Raw genomic sequence first — 19,676 nt, forward strand, 5'->3', positions numbered from 1 at the left:
TGATGATGATGAGAGAGACCCCAAATACACAGCAGCAGCAGGCATTGTCAGGGTCAGGATCAAACCCACGACCTCCTGTACACCAGGCGAGGTAGTTAACATCTAGCCACCGTGATGATGATGATGAGAGACCCCAAATATACAGCAGCAGGCAGTCAGGGTCGGTATCGAGCCCACGACCTCCTGTACACCAGGCGAGGTAGTTGACATCTCCTAACCACCGGGATGATGATGATGATGAGAGAGACCGCAAATACACAGCAGCAGCAGGCATTGTCAGGGTCAGGATCGAATCCACGACCTCCTGTACACCAGGCGAGGTAGTTAATATCTCCTAGCCACCGTGATGATGATTGGGATCGCTTCACATGGCCTGCGATCGGCCACAGCAAGGGGGCAGCACTTCTCCGCGTCAGGAATTAATATTATTGGGTCTTTCGGTAAAGTCACGTAGATAGGTTCAAAGAAAATAACAAAAAAACGACGACGTTTCGATCACAACACAAGCGGCCGTCTTCAGGAAAAAGGACAACCGCTTGTGTTGCGATCGAAACGTCGTCGTTTTTTTGTTAACTTTTGTTATTTTCTTTGAACCTATCCACGTGACTTAACCGAAAGACTTTCTCCCTCTTTCCTACTGTTCAACCTTGCGTACTTGACCACGCGTCGCCGCACTCATTGACATGTTCATTTTGTCTCTAACCCCTCCCCCTCTCTCCGGCCCCGCCCCCCTCTGTCTATTTAAGGCCTCGCCACAGAGACGATCTCCCTCTCTGTGCCTGTGTGTTACTCTCTATCTATGTATCTTGGTGATATCTGTCTGCTTATATGTCTGTCTATAGTTTTCTGGTTAGATTTTTGTTGCTATTTCATTTATGCCTGATGATGATTGCTTGTGTTGCAATCGAAACGTCCTATGCTATTATTTAATGTATTATTTTATCTTTATACGTGACTCTACCGAAATAACAAAAGAGTAATTCCTGCAGTCACGAAAGCTCCAAATTTAAGATTTTACCGAAAGACCCAAGAATACGGAACCCGCGTGTTGTATAATTGCTCGGAACGTTACAAAAACAGAAGCTCGCAAACGGTGGGAGGCGTCTTGGGATGCAGAGTTGGCGGACCGGGCAAAGATTAGAAGCGTCGTGTGAGAGGCTGGTCTTGCTTCTATGTGTGTTGAACTTTTAATTAAATTTTTTTACCGACGTGACTTTACCGAAAAAACCTGAGAGTATGAATCCTTGCAGTCACGAAAGCTTCAAATCTAGAATTATGTACTGTATGTCGAACTTCTTTCGCACCGTACGTAGCCAACCGTGCTAATTGGAGGTACAGGGTGATTGACAATCAATGGAGGGATTGGAGGGGTGTTTGTGAATGCTACAGCCCGCGTCACTGTGTGTGTTTATATCAGAATATTGATGCTGGAGGAATCCGATGAGTAATGAAGCACATCTTTCACAGATGCCCAGTGGGGCACGCACGGGGTCAGAGAGATGGAGGCGTCGCGTGAGACCGGCACAGGCGGCGGGTCTCACAGCCTCGCAGCCGTGTGGGACAGATTCTCCCCTCGCCCGTGTCCGGGAACTTCGCTGTTCCACGTGTAAACAACAACAACAGCAGCCGCCATTCGCCACTAAGTGGCGGTGACGTCGCCACGACGCTTGTGCCAGGCTAGGTGCACGTTGAGGCCACGTGAAGTGTCGAACGCCCGCCGGCAGGTGGAGCTCACGGGGCAGACCCAGGTGCCAGGAGTCGACTGACTTGAGATGACCCAGATGACTGAGATGAGTGGCCGATGCATTACCTGTAGCCCCTACCTTGCCCACGTGTCAACACGCACACGCGCGAGAGAGAGATGATTGGACGGTCACCCCCACGGGAACGAGTGCCGAATCTGTCGAGGTCCTCAAAGGTTGTGAATAAATAAATATGACTATTGAGACTAAACATTAAATATATATTAAACTAAATATATATGAAAACTATATATTATGAATTCAAACTAAATATTATATTAAAACTATGTATATTTTATTATGTATAGTATATATATAATTAAATATACAATATATATCACAACTAGATATGTTATCAATATATATTATATATCTAATTAAATATATATTAATACACTCTACCGGGATGACTATTAAACATATACATTAAAACTATATATAAATATTATATGTATATACATATACTAAATATTTTTTATTGATATATATTAAAACTAAAATACCATTATACTCTACCAGGATGACTATTAAAACTAAATGTTTTACTAGTTTTGTTTAGCAGGTAAGGCCCCACCACAGAGCTGCAATGTGGCTGGCTGTCACAAATGATGACGCTGGCGATCACAAATGATGGCTCAACGAAGTGGCTTATCATCATCACCATCATCATCCCGCGGTAATGTCTCGCAGCAGCCAAACGACTCGAAACGCGTGACGTTGATTCTAAATACGGAAGGGAAAAACCGGAGGACCTGGAGAAAATTCCACGCGACCACGGGGAGAGAGAGAGACACGCCAACTCCAAATACTGTATACAGCAGCAGGCGTCAGGGTCTGGATCGAACTCACGACTTCCTGTATACCGGGCGAGGTAGTTAACATCTCCTGGCCACCGCGGCGTAAGGGCAGCAATCGTCGGCACCTGCTGTGAAAGCGTGGTCGGGACCCTCCTGAAAAAGGGGCTCTTCTGGGTGAACGAGCGGAATACTACTAATAATATCTATGGGACCCTTTTTTCTTCACTACCGGTATCAAGATGTTTGACATAATAATATGCTTTATTACCCATTCCGGCAAGAATACAGGGGGCGTTAAGACGTGCGAACGCCAAAACAGACGCACTTATTGCAAGGGACCGAGTCTGCGTTAACCGCACACACGCACATACACACACACGCACGCACACGCACGCACACACACGCGCGCACGCACATACACACACACACGCACGTCACGCTCGTGGTAACATGCAAACGAACGATAAACCGCACGCGCGCTCTCCTTGAAACCGATCGGCCTACAACAATGCACGCGTTTACCAAAGAGTGCTTGCCGGTATCGATGTATGCATGCATGTTTTGCCACGAGCATGTGTGGTCAATGCACACTTTATGCCTGTAAACGGTGTCTCTTTGGTGTTTGAACATCTTGCCGAGAAAGGGTGAAGCTCATTCGGTTTTTTTTTGTCATCATCAAGCGGAATAATAAAAACGATCAAAGTTATAAATGTCCCAGAATTTTTTTTACAACCGGAGTCACGCGCAACGACAGTGGGAACCTCGCGGGGAGATCAACCTCGGCGGACAAAGAGGAACGTGGAGATTCAGCTTCGTGGCGGTGTACAACTTGCGATCCCACTGCAGCGGCGCTGAAGAGTTGTGGCTGAAGCGTTGTGCTCGTGGGCTCACGATGTCGATCCCCCGCTGTACGGTGTTAAGGAAGTTCAACATACATACACACATACTTCCCCACCCACTCACCCACTCACCCACTCAAACAATGATCCCCCGTATAGCCTGTAACAGACTGTTGAGGCAAGTGCTGTTAGCGAACATCTATGAAGGCCAGAACGGCGCACGAGGGGATGGGTGGCCAGCACCACGCCCGGCCGCCTTTGTCTCCCCAGTGGCGATGTTCACACATCACACCAGGTACTCATTTGAGGCTGAGTCGACCTTGGGGAGGCCCAGGATCGGTTCAGATAATCGTCACTGATTTTGGCCGTAGGCGGGAATCAAACTCGGGTCGCCGGGTCGTAGCGCAGCACACTAACCGCTACACCACCGCTCCCCACTCACCCACTCACCCACACACTCACCCACACACTCACTCACTCACTCACCCACACACTCACCCACACACTCACTCACCCACTCACCCACCCACCCACTCACCCACACACTCACCCACTCACCCCTGCACCTCCGATTAGCACGGTTGGCTACATACGGTTCGAAAGAAATTCAACATACATACATCACGATACACTACACTGTTACTACACTATACACTGCAGTGCACTAAACTACTATACACTAATATACACGACATCGCTATACTCAATTGAAAACTAATTTCTTTAGAACTGCTTTCAGAGTTTAGTGTTGTTGGCCTTATCCCCACGCCTCCGATTAGCGTGCTTGGCTATGTACGGTGCGAAATAAGTCCAACATACAACATACGTACAACATACGTACAACATACGTACAACATACGTACGACACGGCAACACTCCACGCCGCTTCGTTGGGGTAGCAGGCAGAGGTGGGGGGGTGAAATAAAAACTCGTCCAAGCCACGTAATATTCACTGTCTTGCACGGCAAACTTTTACAAAACATTTCCACGGGTACATGGTAACGCGCCCGAACCTCGGGTTCGCGACGGCCGACGTTCCGTCGGGCGCGGCAGAAGCTCCAGCGGGCGTGAGAGAGGCGCCGTCGCGTTTCCTTCGGGAGAACCGAGAGTTAAATATCGTCGAGCAGTTTGCCGCTGCTGCTGCTGCTGTCAACGTCGTTTGTTTGGCAAAATTCGAGACGGCAATGAAAGGCAATGGGGCGTGAAAGTCCGTTGACGATTTCGTGCGGAGATGCCAACTCCCTCCCCAACGACCGCCCACCACCACAACCCAAGCTCCCACACCTTTTTTTTTACTTTTACTTTTTGTTGTTGTTTGTTTATTGCTGCTGCTGCTGCTTTTCCGCTTGTCAATAAATACAAATTAGGTATGAAAAATATACACCATCAAACACGAGATAGCCGCCGGAACGGGGGGGGGGGGGGGGGAAGGGGGCGTGCGCGGGCAACACGCGGCTGCCCATGTGCGGGCAACGCGCAAGCAACACGCGGGCAACCCGCGGGCAACGCACAGGCAACGCACAGGCAACGCACGGGCGCGTTCAGAGCGTGAACGTCGGCAGCGACGTCTTCAGGGCCATGATCTCGTTGACGGCGAAGTTGGTCTGGTGGAAGAAGTCGAGGCCCGACAGGAGCTCCACGTCGCGCACGCGCGCCGAGTGCATCTTCACCAGCTCCTCCACCCACCGCGACTCGTCCTCGTCGCTCTGCAGCACGCACGCACAACATTCGCCGTGACGTCACCGCGGCGCTCGTGCCAGGCTAAGTGCCCCTACCTCCGCGGCGGTGCCGGGCGGTAACGCTGTGCCGTGGATGTGAGCTGTGCCGTGGAGGGAAGGCGAATTGCAACATCGGCCATTCCCCCCGCGGCGATTGTCGCCACCACAGCGGCCAAATGGGGCCCTTGATAGGCTGGTAGCCCCTCCACCTTCAATTCAACTACCACTGAACCAGAAAGACAAATACCTCCCATATAGCCTGTAACACACACACACGCATGCACGCGCACACACACATACACATGGGCACGCGCACACACACACACACACGCACATACACATAGGCATGCACACACACACGCGGGCGACGTCACGTCACGGTGACAATATTTATGCTGGAGGAATCCGATGAGCTATAAAGCTCTTCTTAACAGATGTCCAGTCGTTGTTCACAGATGTCCATGTCACGGCTCAGTTATTATTTTACTTAAATAAATCATCCTTTTAACATGCGTTTCCTTTTGTCTTTATTGCCACGTAAGGCCCCACTGAAGATATTATGGAACTATTTTTAACAGGTTCTTTAATTACATAATTTATTACACGTTTATTTATAAATATGCAACTTTACCCCACTTTTTTAAAGTTAAAGTGTGAATGCAATGCGTCACTTTGTGTAAATATCTTTGTTATTTCACTTATCCTTAATCTAACACAACGGTGTTTTTCATTAATAAATATTTTTTTTAATGCTCAATTGTTACATCCTTAACCCGGTGCCCCTACTGGACATTTGTGAAGAAAGAGCTTTACAGCTCATCGGATTCCTCCCGTAATAAATAAACATTCTGATTGTGAACAGAAGCGACCTGGCCACCACGAAAGAGGGCTCCGCGTATGCCACGGAACGCCGTACGGCCGCTCCTCACCTGACCACGTGTAAGCCGGGCAACTGCGACACGAATTAAACTACTCTAAATATTTATATATCATAGGAGGTGTAGGTCCCGCTGAAGCTACACGACTCTTTCTTATCAGTGGCGGACCTGGCCATCACGAATGGCAGCTCAAACGAAGTGGCGTCTCATGGTCGTGTGGAGGGTTCTAGCATCCAAACGCCCTGCACGCATTCACGCGTAGCAGCAGCAGCAGTAGCAGCAGCAATAGTGGGAGGCTTTGGCAACCAATATTATCCATAACAGAGGTGTTTTTGTGGGGTTAGATCGCGTCAATATAAATGTGTCGTTAAACCCGCCACCACCACCACCCAACCACAGCCAATTAGTAAAGTTTGTAAACAAAACAAACTTTACTAATTTATAGAGAACGGGAAAGAGAGCGGGAGAGGGAGAGCGCTGGGGGTGTCTGGGGGGGTCTACACTGGGGGGTGGGGGGTGGGGGTGTCTACACTGGGGGGTGGGGTGGGGGGGGTGTCTACACTGGGGGGTGGGGGGTGTCTACACTGGGGGGTGGGGGGTGTCTACACTGGGGGGTGGGGGGTGGGAGGTGTCTACACTGGGGGGTGGGAGGTGTCTACACTGGGGGGTGGGGGGGTGGGGACACTTGGGGGTGGGGGGTGGGGGGTGTCTACACTGGGGGGTGGGGGGTGGGGGGTGTCTACACTGGGGGGTGGGAGGTGTCTACACTGCGGAGTGGGGGGTGGGGGGGTGGGGGACACTTGGGGGTGGGGGGTGGGGGGTGTCTACACTGGGGGGTGGGGGGTGGGAGGTGTCTACACTGGGGGGTGGGAGGTGTCTACACTGGGGGGTGGGGACACTTGGGGGTGGGGGGTGGGGGGTGTCTACACTGGGGGGTGGGGGGTGGGAGGTGTCTACACTGGGGGGTGGGGACACTTGGGGGTGGGGGGGTGGGGGGTGTCTACACTGGGGGGTGGGGGGTGGGAGGTGTCTACACTGGGGGGTGGGGTGGGGGGGGGGACACTTGGGGGTGGGGGGGGGGGGGTGGGGAGACTTGGGGGTGGGGGGGTGGGGACACTTGGGGTGGGGGTGGGGGGTGTCTACACTGGGGGGTGGGGGGGTGGGGACACTTGGGGGGGGGGTGGGGGGGGGGGGTGGGGGGTGGGGGGGTGGGGGGTGGGGGGGTGGGGAGGACTGGGGGGTGGGGGGTGGGGACACTTGGGGGTGGGGGGTGGGGGTGGGGGGGTGGGGACACTTGGGGGTGGGGGGGGTGGGGAGACTGGGGGGTGGGGGGTGTCTACACTGGGGGGTGGGAGACTGGGGGTGGGGGGTGTCTACACTGGGGGGTGGGGGAGACTTGGGGGTGGGGGTGGGGGGTGTCTACACTGGGGGGTGGGGGGGGTGGGGACACTTGGGGGTGGGGGTGGGGGGTGTACACTGGGGGGTGGGGGGGTGGGGACACTTGGGGTGGGGGGTGGGGGTGGGGGTGGGGGGGTGGGGGGGGGGGGTGGGGGGGGGTGGGGGGTGGGGAGACTGGGGGGTGGGGGGTGGGGACACTTGGGGGTGGGGGGTGGGGGTGGGGGGGTGGGGACACTTGGGGGTGGGGGGGTGGGGAGACTGGGGGGTGGGGGGTGTCTACACTGGGGGGTGGGGAGACTTGGGGGTGGGGGGTGTCTACACTGGGGGGGTGGGGAGACTTGGGGGTGGGGGGGTGGGGGAAACTGGGGGGGTGGGGGGGTGGGGGGTGGGGGGTGGGGGGGTGGGGACACTTGGGGGTGGGGGGGTGGGGACACTTGGGGGTGGGGGGGTGGGGACACTTGGGGTGGGGGGGTGGGGGGTGGGGGGTGGGGGGGTGGGGACACTTGGGGGTGGGGGGGTGGGACACTTGGGGGTGGGGGGGGTGGGGGTGGGGGTGGGGACACTTGGGGGTGGGGGGGTGGGGACACTTGGGGGTGGGGGGGTTGGGGGGGGTGGGGGGGGGTGGGGGGTGGGGACACTTGGGGGTGGGGGGGGTGGGGGGTGGGGGGTGGGGGTGGGGGGTGGGGACACTTGGGGGTGGGGGGTGGGGGGTGGGGGGTGTCTACACTGGGGGGTGGGGGGTGTCTACACTGGGGGGTGGGGGGTGGGGGGTGTCTACACTGGGGGGTGGGGGTGGGAGGTGTCTACACTGGGGGTGGGGAAACTGGGGGGTGGGGGGTGGGGGTGGGGGGGTGGGGACACTTGGGGGTGGGGGGGTGGGGGGTGGGGGGGTGGGGAGACTGGGGGGTGTTCTCACGTTGCAGCTCTCCTCGTTGTCAGGTCTGTGCGGCAGGATGAAGGAGGAGGCCTCGAGCTTCCCCTCGCACTGGTTGGGGCCCTTCGCCTTGTCCCGGCAGCTCGTGATGACGATGAAGTAGTGGGTGGGGACCGGCATGAAGAGCGACGCGTCCGTGTGCCTGGGGCGGGCAGGGATGGCGTGCAGCAACATCGTCATCGTGATCATCATAGTTGTCGTCATTGTCATCGTTGTCATCATCATCATGGCCATTGTCATCATCGTCATGGCCATTGTCATCATGATCATCATCATCATGGCCGCTGTCATCATGATCATCATCATCGTCGTCGCTAGCCACGAGCTAAGTCAGTGGTTGACGATGGCCAGTGCGGGCTGCTGACGTGAAGGACTCACTGCAGGATTTTGTCGACGGGATCGAAGCGCCCGTCGGCGTTGTAGTCGAACACGGGCCCGCTCACCACGTTGATGCCATGGTGCTGGTTGCCATACGTCTTGAGCAGCACGTCGTGGAAGTGTTTCCATATTCCTGTTTCAGACAGTATGGACGTCGTAATTATTGTTATTGTCGTCATCGTCGTCATCATCATCGTCATCATCATTATTGTCATTATCGTCGTCATCGTCGTCATTGTAATCATCGTCATTATCGTCATCGTGTCATCATCATCATCGACATTATCATCGCGTCATCATCATCATTATCGTCGTCATTGTCATCATCATCATTATGGTCATCATAAAAATCATCATCATCATCGTCGTTGTCATCATCGTCATCATTGTCATTGACATCATAATCACCATCGTCATCAACATCATCGTAGTTACCGTCATCAACATCGACATCATCATCGTTGTCATTGTCGTCATCAACATCGTCATAGCTCGTCATCATCATTGCCGTCATCATCACCATTGTCATTGTCATCATCGTCATCATCACCGTCATTGTTATCGTCATCGTCATCATCATCGTCATCATCAACATCATCAACATCGTCGTAGTTGTCGTCATCATCACTGTCGCCGCCGTCGTCACTATTGCGCTTGTTCACCCACGAGAGCCGCGCCGAGTCTCACGGCTCCTGCCCAGCAGGGTCCCTGCCACGCGCTCACAGCTGGGTTGGCGACGACCGCTGACCTCCGTGGATGCCAGCCGAGGGTCAATTTGCCGTGCACTTGTTCAGAATTTGGACAAAAGTTCGGCCCCTCTGCACCGGCACGCAACGGCCAACTCCCGTGAGTGGCGGCATAAGAGGGAATAAAACGTCATATATAAATCCGGCAGTGGCAAGGCATTGCGTACCTTGGCGGAAATGGACCCCGTTAAACCCTCATCCCTTCACGTGTCGGCACCACGCGGTCACCGCCCACCGCCCCATATCCACTTGAGGGTTTCTCTCTCGACTTCATTCGCACATAATTACGAGGATCGGTGTGAAAAAAATTACATTTTAAATGACTCCCCATGAGCCGACTTGCACTGCAGGGAACGTATTTGCTCTAAGCGCCGATACAACTCTCCCATCATGGCCTCTCTCTGTCTCTCTGTCTCAATCGGTCTCTGTCTCTGTCTCTCTCTGTCTCTCTCTCTCTGTCTTTCTGTCTGTCTCTGTCTCTCTCTGTCTTTCTGTCTGTCTCTGTCTCTGTGTCTCTCTCTCTCTGTCTTTCTGTCTGTCTCTGTCTCTCTCTGTCTCTCTCTGTCTCTCTCTGTCTCTGTGTGTCTCTCTCTCTGTCTTTCTGTCTGTCTCTGTCTATCTCTGTCTCTCGTTCTGTCTCTCTGTCTCTCTCTCTCTCTGTCTTTCTGTCTGTCTCTGTCTCTCTCTGTCTCTCTCTCTCTGTCTCTCTATCTCTGTCTTTCTGTCTGTCTCTGTCTCTCTGTCTCTCTCTGTCTCTCTCTGTCTCTCTGTCTGTCTCTGTCTCTCTTTCTGTCTGTCTGTCTCTGTCTGACTCTGTCTCTCTCTCTCTCTGTCTGTCTCTGTCTCTCTGTCTCTCTCTGTCTCTCTCTCTCTCCATCTTCCAAGAGCCCTCACCTGGGTCGCTCGCAAAATCAACTCGGGGGGGAAAAAAAACGATCTGTGGGCGCCGGTGTGGGGAACTTGCGTTTGAACGGCTTGTACATGGGCACGATGTTCGATGCCAGCAGACCCTCGTGCATCGACGACTCCGATCGGCTGAGGCCTGCAACGGTAGGATTCGGGAAATTGACACACACACAGACACACAACAACAACAACCGCCATTCGCCACTAAGTGGCGGTGACATCACCACGACGCTTGTGCCAGGCTATGTGCACATTGAGGCCACGTGGAAGTGTCGAACGCCCACTGGCAGGAGGTCACGGGGCAGACCCAGGTGCCACGGGTTGACTGACTGAGACGACTGGCTGATGCGCCACCTGTGCCCCCTACTGTGCCAACTTGCTGTGCTTTAGCCACCCGGCACTCCGCTGGTTGCTGTGAGCGTCGCTCCTCTGCCCTCCGTTGTTGTTGAAGGGTGACTGCCTCCAACTGCCCGGTAGCGTACTTCACGAGCCTCCTCCACAGAGGCCGATCTTGACACCGCTGGTACCGGTCATCGGCAAGTCCACTCAGCTCCACGTCCTCCTGTACCACATCACTCCATCGCTTCTCTAGACCGTGCCACGCCCATTTAGCCCCCTCGATCTGGCCGAACAAAAGCTGTTTAAGCATGCGGTGGCTGGGCATGCGGGCTACATGACCCAGCCAACGCAGCCTTGCCTGCCGGAGGAGCTCACTGATGGGACTTTGTCCAGATCTTTCAAGGATATGCGAGCTCAAACTAGATTCGAAGCTTTCGTGACTGCAGTAATTACTCTTTGGTTCTTTCAGTAAAGTCACGTAGAAAATAAAATGAAATAATAATAGAAAACGACGTTTCGGTTGCAACACAAGCAACCATCATCAGGTAATAATTAATGATAAAACACAGACACAGGAACAGCATAGGCAGACACACATGCAGGGAGAGACACACACAAAGACACACCGAGCGAGACACACACCTTGTGTGTGTCTGTGTCCCTTAAAGCTTCCTTGAATGAGCTGTGGATTCGACCTGAAAAGCTGGGAATCCCTAGCACAGGACAGACCTGCCTGGAGAAGAAAAGTACAGGACGGTGCAGTCCTCTGTGAGAGTAGGAGAAGCTCCTGTGCTATCTTGAAGAGGCAGCAGCGCAAATCTACCAAGGAAGGACGTGTGGCTGCACCTCAGAGCCCTACATCCTCCCTGACCTGTCCAGTGTGCCATAGAGAATTCCGGGCTCGGATTGGCCTCTTCAGCCATCTGCGCACTCATCAAAACCCAACAAAATGACAAACGTGCCATGGTCATCATCAACTTTGATGGACGAACAAGAAGAAGAAGTGTGTCTGTGTCTCCCCGGGGCCTCCGGCACAAGCTTAAACATTTTTTGACCTCGTAGTTTAGTGGTAGTTAATTGAAGGTGGAGGGGTTACCAGCCACTCGCACGCATCCAGAGCCCCCATTTGGCCACTGTGGTGGTTACAAACGCCATGAAGGGAAAGGCCAATCTAAATTGGCGCTCCCCCCACGGAAGTTAGCCATCACAGCGTTGCCGTCCGACACAAAGATAAAGATCCCCCGTATAGCCTGAACAGACTGTAGGGGCAAGTGCCGTTAGCAAGCACCTATGAAGGCCGGAGCAGTACACGAGGGGGTGGGTGGCCAGCACCACGCCCGACCGCCTTTGTCTCCCCAGTGGCGATGTTTACACATCACACCAGGTACTCATTTCAGGCTGAGTCGACCTAGGGGAGGCCCAGGACCGGTTCAGATAATCCTCACTGGTGTTAGCCGTGAGCGGGAATCGAACCCGGGTCGCCAGGTTCATAGCGCAGCGCGCTAACCGCTACACTACCGCTCCCCATCCGACACACACACAGACAAACAGACACACGCAGACACACACAGGTCAAGGAGTGTAAACCGTCGTCACGGTAACAACTCCGCTCTAAACAGCGTCGTCATGGTAACAACTCCGCTCTAAACACCGTCGTCAAGGTAACAACTCCACTCTAAACACCGTCGCCACGGTAACAACTCTGCTCTAAACACCGTCGCCACGGTACCAACTCCGCTCTAAACATTGTCGCCCCGGTAACAACTCCACTCCAAACACCGTTGCCACGGTAACAACTCCGCTCTAAACACCGTCGCCACGGTAACAACTCCGCTCTAAACACCGTTGCCAAGGTAACAACTCTACTCTAAACACCATCGCCATGGTAACAACTCCACTCCAAACACCGTTGCCACGGTAACAACTCCGCTCTAAACACCGTCGCCACGGTAACAACTCCGCTCTAAACACCGTTGCCAAGGTAACATCTCTACTCTAAACACCATCGCCACGGTAACAACTCCACTCTAAAAATCGTCGCCACGGTAACAACTTCGCTCTAAACACCGTCGCCACAGTAACAACTCCGCTTTAAACATCGTCGCCACGGTAACAACTCCGCACTAAGCATCATCGCCACGGTAACAACTCTGCCCTAAACACTATCATTACGGTAACAAATCCGCTCATCCTCGCAGCAGCAGCGGCAGCAGCAGCGGCAGCAGCGGCAGCAGCAGCAGCGGCAGCAGCAGCAGCGGCAGCGGCAGCGGCAGCAGCAGCAGCGGCAGCGGCTTTTGGCTGCGAGCCGTCGAACAAAGGTGGTCGTGGTCACCGCTTCACCGCACGGCACTTTCAGACGTGCTTCTCCTGCGAGCCGTCTGGAATGCTCTTCCCTTCCGATATTAAGAAGCCACTGGAGCAGTGCACTTTTAAATCATCATCATTTTTATCGACAAACTCATTTCTTTAGGGCTGCTTTTAGTGTTTAGTTTGTTGTCCTTCCCCGGCACCTCCGATTGGCACGGTTGACTACGTACGGTGTGAAAGTTCAACACACATATGGTGAACTTCCTAGACGGAGGAGCTGTACCCTTGGCTCTGCCAGGACAAGGCGGTACAGCATAGTGTGTGGACTAATCTCCATCTGTTCCATCTCACTCTCTTTTGCCTGTGGGTGAGTGTCAAGGAGGAGCTGTACTCTGACTCTGCGAGTAGAAGGCAGTACAGAATTATTGATATTCTCCGAGCCTTGTAGAACGCTTTACGTCACGAACGCTGGGCTCAAGTATCTGCTCGAATTGAACTTTTCCCAAAAGCTATATATTTGTTGGGAGAATCGGTTGACTTTCTAGCGATCTGGATTCATTTACCAATGGCTCTGTGAGGTTGTTGTTTTAAATATTGTCAATTAAAAAAAATCCCCCAGGGACACTTCTTTTAGTGCGCGGTCGTTATGGGCGCCAGGTGGACGCGGCACAGCAGCAGATGTCAAAGAAGATGAAGAGGAAGTAGGAGGAGAAGAAGAAGCTGCTTGTACACAGATACGGCAGGTATACGGCAGACATTGACGACGACAACAACAACAACAACACATAGGTGAGGACTTCTCCACAAATCTGGCTCCCACCTGATGAAGTAATTACTGGCGAAACGTCGTACTCAGATTGTAAACGTTGTGGCTTTGCTCACCAACAAGAGTATGGATCCCTGCAGTCACGAAAACTTCAAATCTAGATCCTTCCGTTATTCTTTAACAAGAACCGTTTGTGACTGTTGTTTATTTTATCGTCACCACCAAGGCATTCCGCCGTGACCCCATCATTCCCTGCCAAAAATGTAATCAATTTTCTTTACACTAAATTACATTTCAATGTTTTTTCGCAGCCAAAGAGCCTCTAGGGGGGAGGCCGAAGAGCCACAGCGCTCGCCGCTCCGGAGGCGCAGCGTTTGCCAACGCCTGGGGTAGAGCGTTTCCCTCTCGTACGCTGGGTGGGTTTTGTTCGGGAGCACGGTTGGCTACGTATGGCGTTAAAGAAGTTCATCATACATACACACGTGTGTACTCATTGATTAGCCGATAGCATCTTTAATAGATATAGGCGGTGGAATTTGGCATCGGCTAACCGCCTGGCTGACTTTACCCGCTCGTCTTTGCTTTGTCCTCGCAAGCTACTAAACTGCTTTTTATTGTACCAGGTAAGGCCCCCACTGAGCTATGTAACTCTTATTCAGAAGCGACCTGGCTATCACAAATTATAGCTCAACAAAGTGGCCTCATCACCACGTGGACATTTTATAGCAGCAGCCAAGTACTCTCGACGTGTGTCAGTTCTCACGTGAACACGGGGAAAGATACACACAAACTCTAAATAACCAGCAGCAGGCCTCAGGGTCAGGATCGAACCCACGATATCCTGCAAACCAGGCGAGGGAGTTAGCATCTCCTAGCCACTGTGATGAGAGAGACACCGCAAACTCCAAATATACAGCAGGCGTCAGGGTCTGGATCGAACCCACGACCTCCTGTATACCAGGCGAGGGAGTAAACACCTCCCCACCGTGGCGCCCTCGCACCTCTGAGTCATCTTCTATCTCCAAGCGCGAGTGAATACCGTGCCGTGGCAGCGCAGCGGTATAAGTTGACATCACCATTTTAGCCCCTTTTGTGTGAGGCCCCAGGGGCAGGCTGCCCTCTTTTGTGTGAGGCCTCAGGGGCAGACTGCCACCTTTTGTGTGAGGCCCCAGGGGCAGGCTGCCCCCTTTTGTGTGAGGCCCCAATGGCAGGCTGGCCCCTTTTGTGTGAGGCCCCAGGAGCAGGCTGCCCCCTTTTGTGTGAGGCCCCAGGGGCAGGCTGCCCCCTTTTGTGTGAGGCCCCAACGGCAGGCTGCCCCCTTTGTGCGAGGCCCCAATGGCAGGCTGGCCCCTTTTGTGTGAGGCCCCAGGAGCAGGCTGCCCCCTTTTGTGTGAGGCCCCAGGAGCAGGCTGCCCCCTTTTGTGCGAGGGCCCCAGGGGCAGGCTGCCCCCTTTTGTGTGAGGCCCCAGGGGCAGGCTGCCCCCTTTTGTGCGAGGCCCCAGGGGCAGGCTGCCCCCTTTTGTGCGAGGCCCCAGGGGCAGACTGCCCTCTTTTGTGGGAGGCCCCAGGGGCAGACTGCCACCTTTTGTGTGAGGCCCCAGGGGCAGGCTGCCCCCTTTTGTGCGAGGGCCCCAGGGGCAGGCTGCCCCCTTTTGTGTGAGGCCCCAGGGGCAGGCTGCCCTCTTTTGTGTGAGGCCCCAGGGGCAGGCTGCCCTCGTTTGTGCGAGGGCCCGGGGGCGTGCGGTGCCTTACTCGGGGGGTAGAGGTAGCCGTAGGAGAGGTCGGACGTGGACTTGAAGGCTTTGCAGGCCGTGACTTTGCTGACGGGGATCCGGATGTCGGGCTTCAAGCACTGGGCGAGCGCGGCCGAGGGCTCGTTGATGTTGATCTGCGAGGCGTGCACGTACGAACACACACACGTACGCGTGTACATGATGTACATACGCATGTATGTACGCACGGAACACACCCACGTACACACGTGTACGTGACGTCCGTACGCATGCATGTACGAACGGAACACACACACGTACATGTGTATGTGATGTACGTGTGCACGTACGAACAGGAACATAGACACGTACACGTGTACGTGAGATACTCGTTCATGTACAAACGGAACGCACACACGTACACAATGTACGTACATGTACGCACGTGCACCGGTTTTTATTCCAATTCCGTTCCAATGACGAATACGTGTACATGCGTTTACGCCATCGGAACGTACGTCATCGGTTCCTGAGGCTCCCACAAGGCCATGCGGGAGGGGCCGTGCAAGGCACAGTTTTGGCTGCTGGCTATCGTCGAGTGGCGGCGGTCGCGTCGCGACGGTTCTCTGCGGTGAGTAACAATGTTCATTAAAAACAACGGCGCTGCTTCTACCACGCCGCTCTAAATCAAATGTAACGCTGTGAACCGCCGCTCGCGCATTCCGAGATTCAGAGGTGCATGGGACACCCACCACCCGCCAACGTTGCCGACGTCTCGGAAGTGGGAAAGGCATAATAGGTGCTCGCTAACGCCTTCACATACAGAGGACTGCAGTGCTTGGGCAATCGTTGGTGTCTGCGGTTCCTCCTTCGCGCGCCTCTCAACTTTAAACTATGTCGCTCTTTTTTCAGAAGCGACCTAGCCATCATAAATGATAGCTTATCATCATCATCATGATGTGGAAATTCATAACAGTAGCCAAATATGACGTTGATTCTAAATGTGGCGGGATAAACCCAGAGGACCCGGAGACAAATCCACGCGACCATGGGGAGAGAGAAACTGCAAATTCCAAATAACAGCAGGAGTCAGGGTCGGGATCGAACCCACGACCTCCTGTATACCAGGCGAGGTAGTTAACTATATCATTTATTATTATTTATCATTTATCTCTCCAAACAAAAATACAGTATTTTGTTTACACATCCCATCAGCCAAACGACCTTGTGGGAGTGCATCTCATCAACAGCACTGGTTTAACACAAATAAAACTCTGGACCGGTTTCGACATTGCGTGTCTCATCAGCAGCAGCAGCAGAGTCAGACTTTTCTTGCTACCAATGCTTGGTGAACTGCCCCAGATGTTCATAGCACAAGGGGCCCTCTCTAGTAGACGTGGTCCCTTGCCCAGGTAAATTATTAACGAGGTTTGCCAAACAAACACACAATGTGCAATCAATCAGTTACTAGCTATTGAAGAGGGATGGTGCTCATTGCAGAAGCACGTTTTCGTGGAAGGCCAAGAGAAGCTAAAATTGAAAACCCAACACAAACTCCATTGTCCGGTCAACTCGTTTAGATGGGCGCGAGGATTACGGCGGCGGAGAGGGGGGTTAATTATTGAGTTCATTGTGCCACTATCTGCAGCGAAATGATTACTCTTTGATTTCAATCCACTCGTTTACCCATTGAAGCCTCACCAAAGAGTCTCGATTCTCCTCTTTGTTCGAGGGGGGGGGGGGGTCCTGCCAGGTTTATCCCCAGCAAGGCAAGCCAGCATGAGGCAGGCAAGCCAGCATGACGTTTAATTAAAAAATATATATTTAATAAATTGCCCGCGTGTCAGTTTTCAAATTTGCCAATATTCGCCGAACTGCGTCGCAGCCGCTGGCGGTGCGTGACGGCCCCCTGCCACTCTCCCTCTGAATGGCGCCACTCACGGCATCGCTAGCGCCCGCCAGGAGGCAGCAAGGAAGCGGCGTCACCGCACCCGCAGCGTTAACCGGGGCGGCCACCCAAATTCGAACCGACCGCGACGAGCGGTCAGCGCTCTGCCTCGCGACGTCACCCGGCCACGAGCGGTCCAACCGACCCCCCGGAACGGCTCGGCCACGCCACGCGACCCGCGACGCGACAAGCGGTGAACCGAGGGGACGAGCGGCCGCAGGGGAGGGCAGGGGGAGGGCAGGGGGAGGGCAGGGGGAGGGCAGGCGGAGGGCAGGGCTCACGCTTTTGGGCAGTGTGAAGGAGGTCCACAGGGGCATGCGGTAATCCTCGCTGTAGGCGCTCTCAAAGCCCGTGTGGTGCAGCAGGCAGTAGCGTGTGTCCAGCAGCACCCTGGGCCGGCCGAATGGTAAGTGGTGATTATCTGCAAACAGATATAATCGACATCGCTGTCATCATCATCGCTGTCATCATCATCATCGCCATCATCACAAGCTTCATGGGCCCCAAACCCTGAGCTGCATCCGCACACAAACCAGAGCAGCCGCAGCAGCTCATGATACTCGGTGACGCTGATGATGCACAAATGGGAAATGAAAGATTTCTCCGGACAGTGTGCGGAGACTGTGGTCATAACCCAGAACAGAACCACGGGACGTAGAATGACGGCTCGATGCCCGATTGACGAACGAGGAGGCATCATCATCACCACAACAGCTATACACTCCATAGACTCACAGTGAGACCCATAGACTCACGGTGAGTCCCATAGACTCACACAGAGACCCACAGACTCACATAGAGACCCACAGACTCACACAGAGACCCACAGACTCACACAGAGACCCACAGACTCACACAGAGACCCACAGACTCACACAGAGACCCACAGACTCACAGTGAGATCCATAGGAAGGCGTCATCGTCACAGCGGCAATGATTCCCCACTCGGCTACACCTCCTGACGCAATCATCACGCTCATCGACCACCTCGGTGTAAAATCCCAATGCTCGACATCAACGTCAGCCACACGAAGAGCAACATAGCACCACCACTATACCACCACCATACCACCACCATACCACCACCATACCACCACCATACCACCACCACCACCATACCACCACCATACCACCGCCACCACCATCATCATCGTCATCTTGGGTAAAGCAACAGTCTGCAAGGTGGCGCAAGCTCTGTTAATGGCGATGAGACAATCGGACTCGAGGACAATGGCAACGCGTTGAAACCGCCATCACTGCTATCACGAGAGATGATGATGTGGATTTGCAGCTCTGACGTCTCGAGCCCCATGTGTGTCCGGGCACAGTGGGCGAGTTCATGTTGCAGAGAGGCTGTCAGGGCACAGGGCTAAGCCGGTGGCTCTTCTTCTTAACCTGGGGGGCATCACGCAGATGCCCTTTCTGGGGGTGTGAGACGGGGCCAAGTTCGTTTTTAGAAGGTAAATAATCGAAAATACAAATCAAGCACGGGGCAGGTCAAGTTACAACTTACTTTCTCTCATCAAACCCTGCGTGTCTATTAACATTGTACATTGTTTTGCAATTGAGAATCAAATGGGTGCAAGGCTGCAGTGAAGGTTAAGAACCACTGGGTTGGAGACCACGTGGTTCCACAAGTGACCTCTTCGTGACGTCATTCATCACGTGTCACCGTCTCGTCATCATCACGGTGCATCGTGGCTCCACAAGCGACCTCTTCGTGACGTCATTCATCACGTGTCACCGTCTCGTCATCAGCACGGTGCATTGTGGCTCTTCAGGTGACCTCTTCGTGACGTCGTTTATGAATCCCTGCGTTGGTTGTGTTGCTCCGAGCTTGTTCCGCGTTATCCGTTGTCGTTTTCCCTCCCGCTTTTTTTTTATTCACGTGCACCGTATTCTGGCGTTCTTTCGTGACCAAAAAATGCTTCCTATTTAAAAAATAAATACGTAATAAAATGCCCACCGTCTCGTATTTCGCGTGCATTGCGGTGGCTAGGAGATGTTAACTACCTCGCCTGGTGTACAGGAGATCATGGGTTCGATCCCGACCTTGCCGCCTGCTGCTGTGTATTTTGAGTTTGCGTGTCTCTCTCCCCGTGGCTGGGTGGATTTTTCTCCGGGTTCCTCCGGTTTTGCCCTCCACATTTAGAATAAATAATTACGCGATTTAGAGTCTTTGACTGCAATAAACCTCCACGCGATGATGATGATGAGCCACTTGGTCGGGCTATCATTTGTGATGGTCCATGTTGCTTCTGAGAAAGA

At 53.7% G+C, this 19,676-nt stretch overlaps 1 protein-coding gene across 3 annotated transcripts in view; it reads right to left on the bottom strand.

Moving 5' to 3' along the window:
- Nucleotides 1-4,321: 4,321 nt before the first annotated feature.
- ENPP2 (ectonucleotide pyrophosphatase/phosphodiesterase 2) overlaps nucleotides 4,322-19,676 on the bottom strand; it is a 49,069-nt gene continuing 33,714 nt past the window's right edge. For all 3 annotated transcript variants that reach the window (XM_061549187.1, XM_061549186.1, XM_061549188.1), the window contains 6 exons: nucleotides 17,690-17,829; nucleotides 15,501-15,636; nucleotides 10,395-10,472; nucleotides 8,685-8,817; nucleotides 8,289-8,448; nucleotides 4,322-5,084 (listed from right to left, as the gene is read on the bottom strand). In XM_061549187.1, coding sequence (XP_061405171.1) covers nucleotides 4,920-5,084; nucleotides 8,289-8,448; nucleotides 8,685-8,817; nucleotides 10,395-10,472; nucleotides 15,501-15,636; nucleotides 17,690-17,829 — 812 coding nt within the window. In that variant the 3' untranslated portion in view covers nucleotides 4,322-4,919. The remainder of the gene's footprint in view (nucleotides 5,085-8,288; nucleotides 8,449-8,684; nucleotides 8,818-10,394; nucleotides 10,473-15,500; nucleotides 15,637-17,689; nucleotides 17,830-19,676) is intronic.

Source organism: Lethenteron reissneri, chromosome 10 (assembly GCF_015708825.2).
Source record: "Lethenteron reissneri isolate LAM-NWPU_2019-01 chromosome 10, ASM1570882v1, whole genome shotgun sequence".
NCBI lineage: Eukaryota > Metazoa > Chordata > Hyperoartia > Petromyzontiformes > Petromyzontidae > Lethenteron > Lethenteron reissneri.